Below are 20181 nucleotides of genomic sequence, written 5' to 3' on the forward strand. Positions count from 1 at the left end.
GAGAGAGAAAGAGATATTACTATGTGCAAACACCATGGTTGAGCAGGAGAACCAGATACTGGTGCCAACTTGATGCGAGAGAGGGCCGCGAAATTCCTTGTTAATTCGATGTTCAAGAACCCAAACCACGAAACCAATATAGACAAAGAAAAAGCAGATTGTTAGCCACAGGTCCCATGTCCAAGGCCTCAGGAAAGCCAATACATGTTTACTCTTGAAGTCGATGACTGGCACGACCATTGCTACACCAGATTCTGAGTACGGCATTGTAAAGTCCACATATAATGACCTGTCTGCTCTAATAGTTGTATCTCCCACCGCAGCATCAAAGTTCTGTAAATTAATAAGAGCATTTATAATCTCAGCAAAAGAAAAAAGAATGCTCATTGTGTTTTTTTTTTTTATTATGAAGGAGGCCAAAGACAGACAATAGTTTAATCCAGTATTTGAAGCTCAGAACTAAACTTTACAAATGTATAATGTGAAAAGCACAACAACAACAAAAATTATGAATGTATATGAACAAGATGATTAAGAGTTCGTTAATTCTAATAAAAAGCATAGAATTTACCCCAAGATATACTTGATAGCACATCTGATAGTAACTGCCGTTACTGGTGCCATCAGACTTTGCAAAAGGAATGAGCTCATAAGGAAGATCGTATGGTAATAGTTTCACTGCAGCCTTAAATACATCAATACTGAAGCCTGTGACAACTGTTGTGTTAGTTTTTGGGTCTTTTGCCACCTTAACAAACTCAGTAAAATCAGCCTTGACAGGAACTAGAATTCTCAATTTCTTTCCTTTTGTTGGGATCTCCCATCCTTTAGGAACAGAGAGAGAATCTCCCGGCCACCTAATAGGTCCAAACTCAAATTTGGAACCAGAAATTTTACTGGAGCCTGGTGATGAATTCAATGTGTTCACAAGGCCGTTTTTCAGTGTCCAAAACCCAATTGTTCTTGCTCCACCACCATTCACATTGACTATCTGAAAATTTGATGAGTTACGTTTCCCACCAACAACAGTGAAATGTCCAGCTATGCCTTCAAATCTAACAGTTGACAGAGCTGTGAGAAGTTTTGGTCCGTATGGAGAGACCGGAAAACCTTCAAGATCTGTGGAGCTGTTGGAAGCAGCATTTGACTCATGGACGGGAAAGCTAGTTGGAGTTCCAATTACTTGTTCAATTGCCATGGCCACTGCAAAAACTGCATCATAAGCCCAAAGTCCAAAAACATCCAATTCAGCACCAATGGCTGGATTGTCTGTATGGAAATGTCGTTTCAACTGTATCTTGAGTTCTTCAAGCTCTGGTGTCGGTGGAACAAAAGTTTGTACACCCAATACACCTTGCATGGAATCAATGACTGTAGAATTTTGTGACTGCAATTTACTAAGTATGTCATTGGTAGTGAGCCATACATACCCTTTACTCATCATCCCAATCTCTTTTGCCTTGACAAATAATCTAGAGGATAGATCAGTTGTCATGTCAACAATGAAGACTCTGGTTTCCTTTGTCATCAACTTGGCAAGTTCTTGAAGGATTTGACCATCAGTGGCAGATGAGGGAATGACACTGCGGTATGGGACACGAGCATTTACCTCATGCAAAGCATCAGTTAGGTACGGTATGATTCCCTCCCCATACTCGGTGTCTATATAGATAGGCACGACTTGTCTCCATCCGAAGGCTTTAACAATTGCACTAATGGCTTTCACTTGGGATGAATCAGTTTGTGCAAACTGAAGGAAATAAGGGATCCGGAGAGAAGTAAGAGAAGGGCTTGTTGCAGAAAATGATATAATAGGAACCTGAGCCTGGTTTCCAAGGTTAATGATAAAGCTTGTCTGCGTGGATGTCACTGGCCCAATGATGGCTTTCACTTGTTCATTCTTTATCAGATCGAGAGCTGCATTCCAACAGAAAAGTAGAATCATAAGTAAAAATGAACAATCATGATCCTACATATGGAAGTTAACAGATACATCATCATCATTATAACAGATACAACTGAATTGAAATCAAAATTAAGGAACTAGCTAGTGAAAACCTGCAGCAGCTGCACTGATAACATTTTCTTTGCAATGACTAGTGTTCAAAACAATCCTAGTGTTGTAGTTAGGATGAGAAGTATAGAAGTCTACGACAGCCATTTTGATGCAACTCAACCAAATGTCCTTGGTGAATGAATACTGAAGGTCATCAAGAATAACCCCCACATGCACTGGGACAATGGTTTCATTCTGTGCCAGGGCCAACGAAACCCATGAACAGGAAGGAAAGAGGAAAAGGATAAGAATAAGGAGGTGAAGGTTGGTATGCTTTTTCATCATCATATCAAAATCTTTAGAATTCCTGCTGCTTAATCTGGTTTTTTACTAAAGTCAGACCGGAATGATGTTAGAATTAACAACAACAAACAACCCATCATATATGCAGGCATTGGAAAGCTTTAAACAGAAAGAACAAACACTACTTGTGTTTGGCTTGATGTTTACAAGAATTGGAAATACAGGTTCCATCAAGGAGATCTGACAAAATTGGAAAAAAGATCTTGGAAAACAAGCATGCCTGCACAAGTATGACACAATAAATCGAGGAAAAATTCAAAACAGATTAAATAAACCAAAAGTAATTGACACTCTGACAAGATCATTTACTTAAAATAGAGTATCATACAATGTAACTTTGAGAGAAAGAAACAGAAAGGATCAATGCTACAAAAGAGGAAGTCATAGCAATTGACTAACTGCTTGGGTTGGCAATCATTGAATAAACAAAGGATAACAAGACCAGTGTAACATTACCAGGAAAGTTCTCAAGGAGTCAGATTGTAGTATTGCTAGCTCTAGTTCAAAGTGACATCAAAGCGTAAAAATCGTCTTGGTGAGCAGAGCAGGACCACAATTAGTGAGCATTACATTCTCATTTCTTATAGTATTATTTCTGCAAATTCTCAATGAAAGAATTAGTCTTTTTTATTACAGAAGATCAGCTTGTGAATATCCTCCAAGATTGTATTTGGGCAATTACGGAATAATAAGAGTACAATGTGTAGAACTTCGTTCGTTTAGCTAGTCTTCTATGCATTGTTACAAGAACGACTCCCAGGAAACTTCACAAGAGAATAGTAATAGTTGAAGACACACGAGATCAATTATATGATATGAAAATAATGAAGCAATTATGACAGAAAGAAAATAACGTAGCTGAAATTTAGAAGCTTTAGAAATTACAATCTAAAAAGACTGGGTCTTGATTTTCATGGTTTCATCAGAGTAAGAGATTCAGAAAGTCAAATCAAAGCAGTAGAGGATGAATATAAACGGCAACGACTCGGTTACTTATCTTAATGGAGACACTGCAGTGTGTGTTTGGCGGGTGCTGACTTTTTGACGGTGGGAGACGGCGTTGACATGTCGGAGACTGCGAGAAATGGACGGTTTGCCGTGGGGTTTATGCAAAATTGCAAATGAAGATGAAGATAAACCCCTATGGAAAATTGGGACTGCTCTTACGTTGATGGGCTTTTACATTCACATATGAGCCTGGTTTATTTTGCAAAGTCATGCGTTTTTTTTTTTAGCGAATAAAGGTATATAACACATGGGCGAACCCGAACGTCTCTCAAAATTATTGGTCACAAACTTATAGGAGTTTGGACACGAACTCTTAACATAGAGTTTCATACAAAACAGCTCGACCAACTTTACCATGTCATGTGATTCTTCATGTTGGGACTTTGATGAGTTTGATCTGCGGATAATACTTGGCTTACCACACTATTTGCCCTCTCTTTTTGTAGAGTTCATTGATTTTCAGAAATACTACATTGCTATTATACATCTATATACAATACAACTAACAATGGCTGGAAAAGTATACAAAAAAAAAAAAAAAAAAAAATAGAAACAATGACCAGAAACTGCATGTTTGTTTCATGGGACTAAATGAAACTGTGCTAAATATGGAGTTCAGTTTAGTTAGTATTATGTTTGGTGTTATTGTGTACTATAATAAATGAGTTTACGTAACACCTTGTTTTTATTTTGGACTTCTTAGATTGTGTTATTGTGGGTACTCAAATATGTGATTCTTAGATAACATCATCATTCTAAACCATAAACCAAACAAACTGCACTCTAATCACATGCAACACCAAACATGGGTTAATATTAGTACATCTTAAGACACCTCACATAAGTACATGACAATCTTAAAAAAATAAAGAGGTCTAATGTAGTCCCGAGTACCAAACATGTACGAAAAGTCTTAGTCACGTACTGTGACTCGATTAATGGTCTCATATACAAAGCTACAATAATGAATTCGATACAATGATTGGCTACGTACACAATAATGTAATGTATGTGTAATGTGACATTCAATTGTATTCAGGAGCAGTGTTGAGGTTGTTTGTTTGAGGGTGATCCTGATTCTGGTGAACTACAGTTCTGGGGAAGTTGTTTGGTGACTTCATTTCTGCATCTCGAACTTTCACTCCTCTTGAAAGTGTGAGAGTCGAGGTCTTTTTGATTGAAAATTTTGAACAGAGCTCGGATCTTTCTCCATGTCGAGGCTTCTGAATAACCCGGTTGCACCAATACGTACCTATGCCTGTGAATGAAGGAAGCTACAAATATGATTAGAGCGAGTATTGAAGCCAACCCGGCAATGAGGAATAGCACCCAAAAGCCACCAAGCCCATGACTTATGCTAGGAATATTTGTGCCACTCCAATCTTGGCAATCGGATTCTTTCTTCAACCATTTGTTTTCAAGTTCCATGATCTTCTCTCCTCCTGTAATGTTTAAGATTGCCTGTGAAACATCGTCTACAAGTAGGGAACGTTTTGGAAACACCTGTAATGTCATCCCACCAAATTATTAATACAAAGTGAGGCATAAAAGGAGGATCTAATTCTCTGATACACAAACATGCATATAGGTGGAGAGAGATCTTACAAAGGCAAATCCGTCAGTTCTAAATATCGCTTCAATCATGGTATATTTAGAACAATATTTGGCAAGAAAAAGCTTCATCTTTGGGGTTCCATGAACAACAGCAGCAATACCGTCATTTGCAGTCCCTTTCGAAAGAGCTTCATCAACTTCTTCCATTCTTTCATATGCCTTCAGCTTGGAATCATTAAAACCAACTTGTTTCAACAGATCGTAAACATAACAGTTCTTGAAGTAGCCAACGTTATCCTGATTCCTAAGTAAATCATTTATATCAGTAACTGGCTTGAGTTGTTCAGCTGTATACAGTGATGATAAACTGGCTGTGTAATTTATTGTCAATATAAGCACGACAAAAACCCAGATGATCATAATGAATCTAGCCAAGTTGCTCAGAACTTTCTCCCCTGTAAGTTGCAGAGGGAAATTGTTAATGAAAGACATAAATATCTGAAACTTATGTAAACAAAGTTTAATGTAATATATGCTGCTAATACAATACTGAACTTTAGTAATTAACTAGAAGAGAGAGAGAGAGAGAGAGAGAGAGAGAGAGAGAGATTACTATGTGCAAACACCATGGTTGAGCAGGAGAACCAGATACTGGTGCCAACTTGATGCGAGAGAGGGCCGCGAAATTCCTTGTTAATTCGATGTTCAAGAACCCAAATCACAAAACCAATATAGACAAAGAAAAAACAAGTTGTTAGCCACAGGTCCCATGTCCAAGGCCTCAAGAAAGCCAATACATGTTTGCTCTTGAAGTCGATGACGGGCACGACCATTGCTACATCAGATTCTGAGTATGGCATTGTAAAGTCCACATATAATGACCTGTATGCTCTAATAGTAGTATCTCCCACCACAGCATCCAACTTCTGTCAAGTAATAACATATGCATCACCTCAGTAAAAGGATAAACGAATGCTTTTTTTGTTTTGTTTCTTGTGTGATATAAAGGAGGCCAAAGAGATGAAAGTTTAATCCAGAATCTGCAACTTAGAACTGAACTTCACAAATGTATATGCTAACTGAGTTATAGTTATTCTTATAAAAGCATAGAATTTTACCCCAAGATATACTTGATAGCACAACTCATCATAAGTGCCTGCGCAGGTGCCATTGGAGTTTGCAAAGGGAATGAGCTCGTAAGTAAGATCATATGGTAGTAATTCCACTGCAGCCTTAAAGACATCGACACTGAAGCCTGTAACATCTGTTGTGTGAGCGCTGTGGTTTATTGTTACCTTAACATACTCAGTAAAATCAACCTTGACAGGAACTCCGATTCTCAATTTCTTGCCATTTGTTGGGATCTCCCAACCCTTGGGAACAGATGAAGAATTTCCCGGCCACCTAATAGGTCCAAACTTAAATTTTGTACTTGAAAGTTTACTTGAGTTTGCTGACGAATTCAATCTTTTCACTAGGCCTTCTTTCAGCGACCAAAATCCAACTGTTCTTGCCTCGTTACCATTAACATTGACTATCCGAAATTTTGATGGTTCACGTTGCCTACCAACAACACTGAAATGTCCAGCTATGCCTTGAAACCTAGCAGCTGACAGAGTTTTGCAAAGTTCTGGACCATATGGAGAGACCGGAAAACCTTCAAGATCAGTCGAGTGGCTGGAAGTAACATTTGGCTCTTGGAAGGGATAGCTAGTTGTAGGTCCAATTACTTGTTCAATTGCCATGGCCAGTGCAAAAACAGCATCATAAGCCCAAAGTCCAAAAACATCCAATTCAGCACCAATGTCTATATGGAATTGCCGATTCAACCGTTCCTTGAGCGCTTCAAGCTCTGGTGTTGGTGGAACAAAAGTTTGTACACCCAACACACCCTGCATGGAATTGAGGACTGTAGAATTTTGAGACTGTAATCTATCAAGTATCTCATTAGTAGTGATCCACACATAACCTTCGCGCATCATCCCAATCTCTTTTGCCTTGACAAATAGTCTAGAGGATAGATTAGCTGTCATGTGGACAATGAAGACTCTGGTTTCCATCAACATTAACTTGGAAAGTTCTTGAACGATTTGGCCGTCTGTGGCTGATGAGGAAATGACACTCCGGTTTGGGACACGACAATCTATCTCTTGCAAGGAATCAGTTAGGTATGGTATGATTCCCTCTCCATACTCAGTGTCTATGTAGATTGGCACGACTTGTCTCCATCCAAAGGCTTTAACAATTGCACTAATAGCTTTCACTTGGTATGAGTCAATTTGTGCAAATTGAAAGAAATAGGGGATCCGGAGAGAAGTAAGAGAAGGGCTAGTTGCAGAAAATGATATAATAGGAACATGAGCCTGGTTTCCAAGATTAATGACAAAGCTTGTCTGCATGGAAGTCACAGGTCCGATGATGGCTTTCACTCGTTCATTCTTTATCAGATCTAGAGCTGCAAATCGAGGGAAAAGATAGAATTATAATTTGAAAATGAACAAAGCATGAGTCTTACAGATTAAAATTAAAAGATACAGTATGATCATGATAACAATTGATAGAGAGAACCTGCACCAGCTGCACTGACAACATTTTCTCTACAGTGCCTAGTGTTCAAGACAAGCCTAGTGTTGTAGAGAGCATGAGTAGCATAGAAGTCGACAAGAGCCATTTTGATGCAACTCAACCAAATATCCTTGGTTACTGAATACTTAACGTCATCGAGAACAACCCCCACATTCACTGGGATAGTAGTTTCAGATCGTGCCAGGGCTAAGGAAACCCATGAACAGAAAGGAGAGAGGAAAAAGATAGAGATAAGAAGGTGAAGGTTGGTATGGTTCTTCTTCATCATAGTTTAATCTTATGAATGCCTGAAGCTTAATCTGATATTGTGTACGAAAGTCACACCCAAATGGTGTTATCTATATATATTGAGTTCGAGAAATTAGAATAACAACAACAAACACGGAAACACCCCATCATATATGCAGATGTTGGAAAGCTTGAGCTGCAGAAAGAACAAACACTAGATGTTCGGTTTGATGCAAATATAAATAAAAAGAATAGTTACATAGAGGACATCTGATTAAGCTGGCAAAGAAAACTAGCATGGTATAAACAAAAAGATACCTCGCATAATCATAGCTAGGAAAACTTCTAAACAGAGTAAACGAACTGAATGGTCAAATATTGTATCATAAAATATAACATCTTAACTTTGATCTTATTATCACTGTATCATAAACTAGAGAAATTCATAGCTCTTGTCCAATGACCTACGGTTCGTTTGCAATTAAGAAATGAATAAAAATCAATTAATTCACAATTTCTCAAGCATTACCAGGACATTTCGCAAGGCCAGTATAATATTGCTAGCAGCAGTTGAATGTTCGATCACCAATTTGTCAGTAATGATGAAACAATTCATTGCCAGAGTATGATGGAGTTCTTTTTTGTTTTTCTTTTTAATATATGCATCAATTCATCGTGCTTGAGTGCAACCTGAAATTAATTGTCTAAAAGGAAAGGATAATATTTCCAGAACCTGATATACTAGTCTTCTGAAGTTTTTCTAGCTAGTTACTTTGGGTGGCTCTCTAGATGAGATGTCCTTGATGTGACTCCTTTTTTTGTCGAATATTCTCAAGTATATTTAATTAGCACTTAAGGAGATGTTATCCACGGATTCTTGGAAAGATTTGTTCTTGTTAACCCTCTTAGTTCACATTCTTTGTTGTCTTGGATATCTAGTACTATTCGGAACAATTCATGATTCTCCATTCTTTCTTATTACGCAGAACTGGTATGTTTTGAAGTTACGCGGATATGGGAGAGAAACAAAATGATTATTCAACATGAACTACCTCAAATTGGCTTTGTTCACATTAAGAATTCGATTTGGGAATAACAACTGTGACGGATCTATCAGATAATGGGAAATGTCTTATTGGATCAAGCTGAACTCTGATGGGGCTGTTGATTCAACTGGGAAAGCTTCTGCAGGGTTTTTTCTTAGAGATCATACAATGATGGTAATTGGATATGACTGAGAAATTTCGTTTAAAGATGGGGTTGATTTGGGTAATATTTTCCTATATCTTTTCTCTGTTGTGATTTGATAAATCTTTGTTTAGGTTTCCAAAGGGAATCCATCTTTGTTATGGTGTATTTCTGATTAACATACATGGTTTCATCTTTGTTATAAAAATGGAGAAAACAATGTTTCATATGCATGGCTTCCCAGGAAACTTCATTATGCACTGTAAGTGAGTAACTGTAATAGACAAGGTATAAAACGACAACGTATTGGTTACTTATCTTATTGCAGACAGCTGAAGCAATCTTGGCGGGTGTTGACTTCAGCAGCCGGCCTAGGTTTGGAGATTGGGAGATAGTGATGGAAGGAAACTTTTTCGTGGGTTTCATAGGTGATGGTGAGGGATTGAGGAAGACGATGAAGACAGATAGGAATAATTGGGCCTGGTTGAAGCCTTTGCTTAAATTTTATTTACTTTCATTTCTTTCTCTGTCACGACTTTTAAGTAGATGGAGCGATCTTCGTCATTTATAACAATTTATATGTGGACTCGTGGATATCATCACGTATGTATTATGTTCTTTAATCTTGATCATCCATATATATATGTATGTGTAGATATACCGCCGTGTATATGTATGTATTTACTCAAATAGAAAAAATAATTCATCGTAAGACGTATGTATGATATCGTAACACAACCATGCTATGTGAATATATATACAAACTCATGTTCTATCTGTGCATTTCTTGAACTGTGACAGCATCCTCAGGAGTAGCAAGAACTTCTGGAGGCTCATCTTCCAGTTCTATATCGAAAACAGAATTGGAATCCCTAGGGTTTGGATTGTGGTGGAGAGCTGGACTCATTGGGCAGCTATTTTTGTTGGATGAGGCCTCCACTGTCTCTTGTGGTTGCTTGGTTTTGAAAGTGTGGTAGTTGAGGTCTTTCTCGTTGAAAATTTCGAACATAGCTCGAATCTTTTCTGATGTTGAGGGTTTCGGATCAGTATCCGGGTGCACCAACACATGCCTATGCTTATGAATGAAGGAAGCTACATATACGATGAGAGCTACTGTCGAAACCAACCCGACTAAGACGAAGAGGAACCAGAAGCTGTCAGTGCCAAGACTTTTGCTAGAAACCCTAGTGTTCAGATCTTCACAATTGCTTTCCTTCTTGAACCATTTGTTTTCGATGTTCATTATCAACTCTCCTCCTGTAACATTTAGGATTGCTTGTGAAACATCGCGTACTATAGGGGAATATTTAGGAAACACCTGCAAAAGTTAATTGAAGAAAACTCAGTCACACTCACACTCACACGCAAACATGTATATAGCAAATGAAGCAGATAGTTTTAGGCTTTTAGCTTACAAAAGCAAAGCCATCAGTTTTGAAGAAGGGTCCCAACAAGGTATATTTCTTGCAATATTTTGCTATAAAAATCTTCATGCTGGGGCTTTCATCAACAACAGCAGCAATACCACCATTTGCACTTCCTCTAGTAAGAGCTTCATCTATGTCTACCATAGTTTTGAACATCTTAAGCTTGGATTTGTCAAACCCTACTTGAATCAAGATATCAAAAACATAATTTCTTGCGTAGCCAACATTATCCCCATTCTGTAACAGATCACTTAGAGTGGTAACAGTGGGCTGAACTTTTTCAACTGTATAAAGTGATGTTAGACTGGCTGTGTAATTTATTGTCAGTACTAACAAAACAAATATCCATACAATCATCACGAATCTAGCCAGGTTGCTAACAATTCTTGCCGCTGTCCAAAGAACAAAGGAAATGTTGTTAGTCGAAAACATTGAGATGATCAAATAACTTGAAATTTGATGAGAGATCTTGGAGAATTATTACGCTGTGCAAAAACCATGGTGGAGAAGGAGAACCAAATACTTGTGCCAACTTGGTATGCTGGAGGGCCTCGAAAATGTTTGTTAACTCGATGTTCAAGAACCCAAACCACAAAACCAATGAAGAGAAAGAACCAAGTAATTGTTAGCCAAAGGTCCCATCTCCAAGGCTTCAAGAAAGTCCATGCACTTTGTCTCTTGATGTCTTTGACAGGCACAACCATGACCACACCAGCTTCTGTGTATGGCATTGTAAAGTCCACATACAAAGACCTGTTTGCTCTAATCGTCACATCTCCAACCACAGCATCGAAGTTCTATGAAAGTTTAGAGTGAGTTATAATGTTATATCAATATGAATAATGCTAAGTGAACCACATTTTAAAGAATCTCAATGCATATAATATAAGTACGTCATTGAGTAATATGATGAAAATAACTTCTCAATCGTATTAAAGATGAGGAACTTACCCCGAGATATACTTGATAGCACAAATCGTTGTAAGTGAGGCCGGTGTTGGTGCCATTAGGATTGGTGAAAGGAACAAACTCATAAGGAAGAGCATATGGTAACAATTCTACTGCTGCCTTAAAGACATCAATACTGAAGCCTGTGACATCTGTAGTGTTGGTGCTTGGATCTGTTGTTACCTTAACAAGCTCAACAAAACCATCCTTCACCGGAACTCCTATTTTCAGTTTAATCCCATTCGTTGGGATCTCCCATCCTCTTGGTACAGAGAGAGAATCTCCCGGCCATATAATAGGTCCAATATTGGAACTTGAGGAGTTTGCTTTGTTCACTAGTCCATTTTGCGGTGTCCAAAATCCTATTTTTCTTGGTGCACCACCATTTATATTAACAATCTGAAAAGTTGACGCCTGAAGTTGACCATCAATAAGGCTGAATTCTCCGGCAATGCCTTGAAATTTAGTAGCTAACAAAGCTTTGCGAAGTTTCGGACCATGTTGAGAAACTGCAACACTTTCAAGATCAGTCGATTTGTTGGAAGCAACATTTGTGTCCTCGGGGACAATACTACTTGTACTCCCATATACTTGTTCAATAGCCATGGCTAGTGCAAAAGTAGCATCATACGCCCAAAGTGCAAAAACATCCAAGTTCAAACCAGAGAAGATACTGACTGGAGTGTCTTTTTGGATCTGCCGATGCCATCGTGACATGAACTCTTGAAGCTGTTTTGTCATTGGAACATAAGTTTCAACACCTAATACCCCGTCGATGAAATTGAGGAACTCAATAGTCTTTAAACTATTTGTCATCCCATTCGTTGTGATCCAAACATAGCCCTCAGTCATCATTCCAATCTCATTCGCCTTGTGAACTAGCTTAGAACACAATTCAGGAGTCATGTACAGAACAAAGACTCTAGTTTGCATTGTCTTCAACTTGTAAAGCTCTTTCTCAATCTGATCATCAGTTGCAGTGGGGGAAATGACACTGTGATAAGCGACACGAGCATTAACCTCTTCCAAGGCATCAGTTAAGTATGGTATGACTGCCTCCCCGGATGAAGTGTCTACGTAGATCGGCACAACTTGTCTCCACCCAAAAGCTTTCACAATGGCACTTATGGCTTTTACTTGGGATGAGTCATTTTGTGCAAACTGGAAAAAATAAGGGCTACTGAGAGAAGTAAGAGAAGGGCTTGTTGCAGAAAATGATATGATCGGCACACGAGCTTCCTCTCCGAGACTAATAACAAAGCTAGTCTCCATGGATGTCAGTGGCCCAATTATGGCTTTCACTTCTTCATTCTTTATCAGATCTAGGGCTGTACATGATTCAATGTAACAATTAGAAAGGCTGCTCTAGCCGTCTAGCTATCAGTGTGTCATTCATTATATGTAACACACAGATGTAAAATTACCTTTGGCAGCTGCAGCAACAATATTCTGTCTGGATTCCCTGATGTTCAAGATCAGCCTAGTTTTGTAATGAGCATGAGAAGCGTAGAAGTCTGAGATGGCCAATTTTATGCAACTCAACCATATCTCCTCGGTCACTGAATGTTCAAGGCCACCAAGAATAACCCCCACTTTCACCGGGATAATTGTTTTATTCTGTGGCTTGGCCAAGGAAACTGGTGAAGAGAGAAACAAGAAGAAGATAGTAAGAACAATCTTCTTAAGGTTGTAGATCATAATTCAATATTTCGATACTGTTTCGTATTGATACCAAATGGTGGTGATGGCCGGCAATGAAAATTCTTCAGTCTTAAATAGTTAAATGGAGACTGAGAATATTCAAAACTACGGAAAGAATATACATGCATACTTCCATCTAAGAAAGTTAAGACAATCATCCAGCTGATTAGATAGACTTAGAAGTGTAAAGGGTCCTAAACGTAGATATCATGCGTAAAAACAAAAAAATCAATGTAGAAGAAAATTACATGAAGGTCAAGAGTATAAGCTGATATAATCCTAAGCATTTCCAGGAAATTCTAGACGGACTCGAGGTTAATTTTGACTTGTATATTTCAATGGCGGATCAGAGTATACGCTTCGACCTCTAGAAGATGAGAATTATTGCTAGGAATTGTTTTCTTGTTGAATAGAACAAGAATTATGCTCGTACTGTAAGCTTTTGTAATTTGTCCTAAATCAAACGGATCCCATATTATTTAGTCTCTCGACACAACCTCAATGACAAAACTTCCTGAAAGAAGAACCAAACTAGCCAGAGGTGGCCGCTCGAGTAAATCAATGATCGGGACAAGACACTAAGCTAAATGCTAGCTCTCCCTGAATATGATGCAAATCTGCCATATGTCCAAGAAATCGGCAAGAGAAACTCAATGCCTGCATGCATAAACTAATGGTAATATTTGTAGAATAACATTTCTAGCTGATGTCTCGAGCTTGTTGGAGGAATATTTTTAGACATAAGTTCATACCAATCAGAGTGCACATCAGCACCCTAGGATTGTTCAGTTCCAAAAACAAGTGTTGTTGAAGAGAACAAGATCAAGCTGTGGCTTAGTTGAGCAACGCATCTTTCTAATAACCGAAGCAGAGAGTCACCAATCTTTTTTATTTACAGTACGTGAACTCGTCATTCTATCTCTGAATCAATTTACAATATGCAGTCAAATATTGCTATGACATTATACTACTACATATATACATAATTACATATACCATTACTTCTGTCAATTAATACACAATATATATATCATGTGTAACTAGCTAAGAAATCATATGGATCAGTTACTAAATTGGGCAATCTAATATGGATCAGTTACCTCTTTGTCTCTAAGGATGCTCAATAGCTAATTCAATCTCTCTGGTTGATTGACCATTAGTGGGACTCAAATCACCATGCTCAGGAGAAGGAGGTATTGTCTGCTGATCTGCAAACACATTGTGCGCTTCAGTGTGGTTTGAAAAGCTTGATGGACTCGGGGGGTAGTTAGGGTGAAATTCCATTCCACTCTTCTTAAAGGTATGGCTGCTGAGGTCTTTCTGGTCATAAATTCTTAACATGACAAGAACTTTTCTCCAAAATGAAGATTCTGAATCCAAGCGAATGTGCCTGTGTTCATACAAGAACATGGCAACAAATATGATGAGAGCCAATGATGAAGCGACGCCGGCAATGAGGAAGAGGCCCCAAAAACTCTCGAGGCTAAGACTGTTGGATGAGACACTGTTCGTTGTGTCTTGACATTCTTGTCTTTTGAACCACCTATCTTCAATCCTTTGCATTTCACCTCCCTCATTCACATTTAAGATTGCCCTTGAAACATCGCGAGCAAGAGGTGAGTCTTTCGGGAAGATCTGTCAAGTTCAAAAATTAAAGAATTTCGTCAGAGAGACCACAATGGACAAAACATGCAACTCAGAAAGAGATCACATAGACTAATCACTTACAAAGGCAAAACCATCAGCTTTGAACGTTGGCTCAACCATGGTGTATTTCGAGCAGTAAGTTGCAAGAAACAATTTCATATATGGGGTCTCATCGAATGCAGCAGCTATCCCATTATTTGCAGTCCCGTTATGAAAAAGTTCGTTCAATTGTTCAACAGTATCAAAAGTCCTCAGCTTTTCATCCTGAAACCCTAGCTGTTTCAAAATCCCATAAACAAAAGAACCTGATTGGTAGCCAACATTCTCTCTATTCTTCAGAAGCCAGTTTACGTCAGTAACAGTTGGTTGGAGCTGTTGAACTGTTAAAAGTGATGTTAAACTGGCGGTGTAACTTTGAGTCAAAATGAGGACGACGAAACACCATATGATCACTACAAACCTAGCCAAGTTGCTCACTACTCTTTCCCCTGTGACAAAAGATCACAAACAAAAATGGAATGAACAAAATGGGTCATACTGATAGCTTGAATGAAAGAAAGTAGTGTTATATACACAATGGATTGAGATAAATTAAGGAACTTACGGTGTGCAAAAACCATGGTTGAGAAGGAGAACCACAAGCTTGTGCCAATCTGATGAGGAGGGGGCCCTCGAAAGTCTTCGTTAATCCGATGTTCTAAAACCCAAACCACAAAACCAATGAATATGAAGAAACAACCACTTGTTGCCCATAAGTCCCAAGTCAAAGGCTTCAAGAACACCCATGCATTTTTATTTTTGTTATCTTTAATGGGCACAATCATAGATACCCCAGATTCTGTGAATGGCAAAGTAAAATCAATGTACAAGGACCTGTTTGCTCTAATGGTTATATCTCCCACTGCAGCATCATAATTCTGTCAAGTAAAAAGTGCCATTGTTCAGCAAATAACTTGCATAATCTGCGAGGAATAATATTGCATAAGTATAAAAGGCTTACCCCAAGATATACTTCATTGGCCAAATCATTGTAATTACCAGCCTTGCTACCATTAGGCTTGGCAAAAGCAACAAGGTCATATTCTATATCATAAGGCAATGCTTCCTTTACAGCTTTGAAGACTTCTATGCAGTATCCACCCATGACCATGCTTGTGTTGGTCTTTGGATCAAACGTCACATTCACAAACTCCTTGAACCCACTCTTAACTGGTACTAAAATCTTCAACTTCTTCCCACTCGTAGGAATCTGCCAACCTTTTGGAGCAGAAATGGAGTCTCCAGGCCATATAATAGACCCAAGACTAGTATTCGAAGTAGAGTACGAGCTGTTCATTGTGATTTTGGAATTCAAACTTCTCACAAGTCCGTTTTGGGGTGTCCAATACCCGATCACCTTCTCTCCACTACCAATCACATTAACAATCTGAAAAGTTGATGATTGTAGCTGCCCATTTTGGAGGCTAAAACGCCCCGAAAGCCCTAGGAAATTAGTCCTCCACAATGCTTCCACTAGTAAAGAACCAATTATCGACACACCAATCCTCTCCAAATCATTAGAACTACCGGAAGAATTCGACTTCTGAAACCCTAAGCTTCCATTACTACTCCTCACAACCTCTTCAACTGCCGTAGCCAATGCCGTAGCAGCATCGTAAGCCCAAAATCCAAACACGCCCAAATCCACATCAACACCTGGATTGTCTTCCTGGAACTTCCTCTTCCACCTAACCCTAAAACCCTCGAGCTCATTTGTACTCGGCACATAAGTTTTCACACCCAAAACCCCTTGCATATTTTCCATCACAGAAGAAGAACTGATATAGCTAAAAAGGTTGGACATTCCATCTGTCATGATCCAAACATAGCCCTCCTCCATCATCCCAAGCTTCTTAGCCTTCTCGAAAACCCTAGAACCAAGTTCAGGCAACATATGAACAACAAAGACCCTTGTCTGCATGGTCACCAATTTAAGAAGCTCCGCTTCGATATGTTCATCGGAGGCCTTTGACGGAAGTACGGTCCGGTAAGGGATTCTGACGTCAACTTGTTGTAGAGCATCGGAGAGGTAAGGGATGACTCCCTCGCCGAACTCGTTGTCTACGTAGATGGGGACGACTTGTCGCCAGCCGAAGGCTTGGATTAGGGCGCTTAGGGCTTTGACCTGCGACGAGTCGTTTTGCCCGGCGCGGATGAAGTAGGGGGAGCGGATTGAAGTGAGAGATGGGCTTGAGGCGGAGAATGAGATTATAGGAACGTGGGCTTTGTCTCCGAGGCTTATTAGGAAGTTGGCCTGCATTGAAGATTGTGGGCCTATGATGGCTTGCACTTGATCGTTATTTATTAGGTCCAGAGCTGTAAAATAGAAATTACTCCAAATTAGAGAGTTCAAAGAGCAGTGTTAGATTTTTGGTTTTGTATTTTCTATCAAATAAAAATGAATAAACAATTAATAAACATATAGATGGTTAAGTAAGATACATATGTAGATTATGAAATGTAATTAACGATTAGTCAACATACAAGAAAGGAGGTGAAATTTACACTCCATATTTTACAATCCACACTCCCACCTTTTTTTTAGGTAAAGTTTTCATAAAAAGACAAAACACATGTCACTAAAGACAAAATTTAAATTACAAAAAAAAGAAAAATGGGAGTGTGGATTGTAAAATTAGGAGTGTAAATTTGAGTTCCCTACAAGAAAATTAATTAATATACAGATTAAACATATGTACGTGCATCGATCAGAGGTTGGCCTATTTATTTGGAAAGTGGTATGTTTCTAATTTCTTTGCTTTTTGTTTCTTCATATAGCAACTCAACATTTTTAAAGCCTAAATTAACAAAAAGAAAAAAAAATCTGACAGGTATATATACACACAAAAATGAACAGACATACTATATTTCTTAAGCTATATCAAAAATTCTAATTTCGGAACAAAGAGAGAAAATATCTAAAATTTTCTATTGGAAAGTCAATAGTACTACATATCGTTGTATATACGTAATATAGAAAATCCAAAACTATAGAGTTCAAACTTTCTAGAACTTCTACAAAAAGCCAGACAGATTATTGATTACTAAAGTCAAGATCTAGTACTGTCGACAGCTGGTATAACTAACTATACCATGCCAATTCCTCAGAAACGATCCAAGCTTCTGATGGTGAGAAATAACAGAAAAAACTTTAAAAAGATTAATAACCAATATTTCATCCAATATTTGTGGTGCGTGTTGGTGAGATAATAATCCTAACGATCCAATTCTGATGGTGAGAAAAACAAAAACTAACGTTGATGTGCGTGGTATAGAGTAAATTCAATCCTGAAAAACCCTCAAAATATCGACCAACTTCTTATTCATGGAATAGAACAGATACGAAAATGATAGGAGAGTAATACAGCGGAGAAAGAAACAATGAAATGAAGGACGAACTGGATAAGAGAATGCATAGGTCGAAATACACCAGAGAGTTCTATGGAGAAATCAAAATAGAACTAACCTGCAGCCGCAGTAAGAACAACGTCTTCGGGTGATGAGTTTTTCTGGTGCAGAAGCAGCCTGGTGGTGTAATTGGGATGGGAGGCATAGAAGTCCGTGAGCGACATGTTGATGCAGCTCAACCCCATCTTCCCAACCCCAGAAGAGGAATCAAGAACCACTCCAACTCCCACATTCACCGGATCATTCTGTGCCGCCACGGCCACGACAATACTGGAGAAGACCAAGAAGAGAGAATAATAACAAAGAGAGATGAAGTGAATCTTCTTGATCATCTGCATCGCGTCTGAAGATTCTCTATCTAGCTCGGAGAGTCTGAGTAGTTATTAATTATATGTAGGACTTGGAAACTTGTTGTTGGAGGTTAAGGAATTGGTTTGTGTATTGAAAGCGGACGTGCGTCTGGGTTTTATATAGACTTTTTATACAGTAAGAATTAAGTGAAAAAAGAATATACAATTCATTATTGGCTGCTTGAGAGTACTGTGTGATTTTCACTCTGTTAAACTGCTGCTATCAACGAGTCAATAGCAATATATAAACCCAGCCTTTTGGAGTTTTGGGTGATCGACCTGTCTAGGTGGATACGGTCTGTGCATCCCTTTCTTCTTGGTGATGAAGGTAATATATTGTTATTAGTAATTTGATTTGCCACATCTATACGAATGGGATGTGTCTGAATTATATATCTAGTTTAATTGAAACATATATTCAAAGTTATCGTTTGACTTTTACTAGTCTTATAGCTAACTACTAACTTCGCTATATATGCTCTAAATATCCCCTAAATATATATATATATATATGTATATATATATATATATTTATATATACTTCTCTGACCAAATCAAAGTAAGCATATACATTGCTTCTGAATTCAATATATTGTACCAAATAATGAAACCAATTTGCTAGCTCGTATCAGTCGTATGTCTCTCTTCTCGTTTGGTCTTGGTCTTTAATCAACTCTTTAAAACGAAGATCACGAATGGCATTTGTTATTAATAAACCCTAAAAATACTGTCAAGTGTCAAGTTATATATATATATATATATATATATAGTAGGTAGGGAGTGAAAGAGAGTATGTAAAGTGTTTGAAAAACGGAGGGCTCTTTACCGTTAAGATCAACTGAGATATATTTCTCACTCGAGGCCTCGAGCAAGTTTTCATGTGATATATTTTATTTTATTTTATTTTCCTTTTTTCACGCTTTTACCTTAGTGTGTTCATATTAAAACCCTTACTTCGGTTGGCCGCGTCAAGGGTTTGAATATGAATTATGAGACGTATAGCAAATGAAATCACACGTACCTACAAGTTTAATCATATAAATTAGCTATATATACAAAGGATTCTGAATAGTGGTCTTGGTCTTGTCATGGTCACAAAATTACGAGAATTAGGTATTCAAACTAAGTCACCATTTGAATCAATTAACTAATTAATGAGTAGAGAAATACCGAAAAGAAAACGGTAAGCCTAGCCCCTGGACAGTGCACTTATAAACTACTGGAGCTAGCCTTAAAGTTCAAGAGACATGTAGCTAGCAATTAATTTAACATATTGTCTACTATACTAAGCCTAAAATTAGTTGATTAATGTGAAAATTAGCAGTAGGTCATCTAGACATTAATGAAATAATGAGAAAAATCAAGAATGGATTGGAGAAAATGCAAGAACTGATGTAGGAAAGGAAGGGAGCATTTTCCACAATTCAGATATACACTAAGAAATGATGACTTCATCTGATCAAATATAAGATATTAGAAGATATGTTAAACAAAATATTTGACTTCCTGGTTAATAATAAATCAGCTACTTACTAGCTAGCTAAGTTTGGAGATCAAGGCGCGCAAGCCTTGAGATTATTCCAAGAAGTTGGTGATCTGTGTATATATTGTTGCATGCATGTATCGCTATAACGTACTGATCGAGTTTATATATACATGCAATAAAGAGGTAATCGATAATGATAGTTTGTTGTTATGATCAAAAGCATATAAGTAATTAACTAATGTTCAAAATGTT

The 20181-nt window shown here is 38.1% G+C and overlaps 5 protein-coding genes across 5 annotated transcripts in view; all 5 read right to left on the reverse strand.

Annotated features, from left to right (window-relative positions):
* The window catches only part of LOC101293852 (glutamate receptor 2.8-like), a 3737-nt gene extending 1399 nt beyond the window's left edge, over positions 1-2338 (reverse strand). Inside the window, exons 1-3 of the mRNA XM_004292851.1 lie at positions 2059-2338; positions 572-1917; positions 21-333 (exon numbers count right to left, since the gene is read on the reverse strand). Coding sequence (XP_004292899.1) covers positions 21-333; positions 572-1917; positions 2059-2338 — 1939 coding nt within the window. The remainder of the gene's footprint in view (positions 1-20; positions 334-571; positions 1918-2058) is intronic.
* LOC101312889 (group 2 truncated hemoglobin YjbI-like) overlaps positions 1-20181 on the reverse strand; it is a 771661-nt gene that overhangs the window by 503546 nt on the left and 247934 nt on the right. The gene's annotated exons all lie outside the window — the stretch shown is intronic.
* Positions 4403-7775, reverse strand: LOC101294145 (glutamate receptor 2.8-like). Its single transcript, XM_004292852.1, has 5 exons — positions 7490-7775; positions 6040-7376; positions 5535-5847; positions 4973-5376; positions 4403-4870 (listed from the first exon to the last, which is right to left on the reverse strand). Exons 1-5 carry the CDS (start codon positions 7773-7775, stop codon positions 4403-4405), a joined length of 2808 nt encoding a protein of 935 aa, XP_004292900.1.
* Positions 9696-12996, reverse strand: LOC101294436 (glutamate receptor 2.7-like). The gene is made up of 5 exons (XM_004292853.1): positions 12723-12996; positions 11302-12626; positions 10835-11147; positions 10339-10742; positions 9696-10241 (listed from the first exon to the last, which is right to left on the reverse strand). The coding sequence occupies exons 1-5, from the start codon at positions 12994-12996 to the stop codon at positions 9696-9698; spliced, it is 2862 nt and encodes a 953-aa protein (XP_004292901.1).
* LOC101294732 (glutamate receptor 2.7-like) lies at positions 13978-18431 on the reverse strand. Its single transcript, XM_004292854.1, has 5 exons — positions 18152-18431; positions 15647-17001; positions 15251-15563; positions 14728-15134; positions 13978-14634 (listed from the first exon to the last, which is right to left on the reverse strand). Exons 1-5 carry the CDS (start codon positions 18429-18431, stop codon positions 14110-14112), a joined length of 2880 nt encoding a protein of 959 aa, XP_004292902.1. The 3' UTR covers positions 13978-14109.

The sequence above is a fragment of the Fragaria vesca genome, linkage group LG2 (genome assembly GCF_000184155.1).
Source record: "Fragaria vesca subsp. vesca linkage group LG2, FraVesHawaii_1.0, whole genome shotgun sequence".
Classification (NCBI taxonomy): domain Eukaryota; kingdom Viridiplantae; phylum Streptophyta; class Magnoliopsida; order Rosales; family Rosaceae; genus Fragaria; species Fragaria vesca.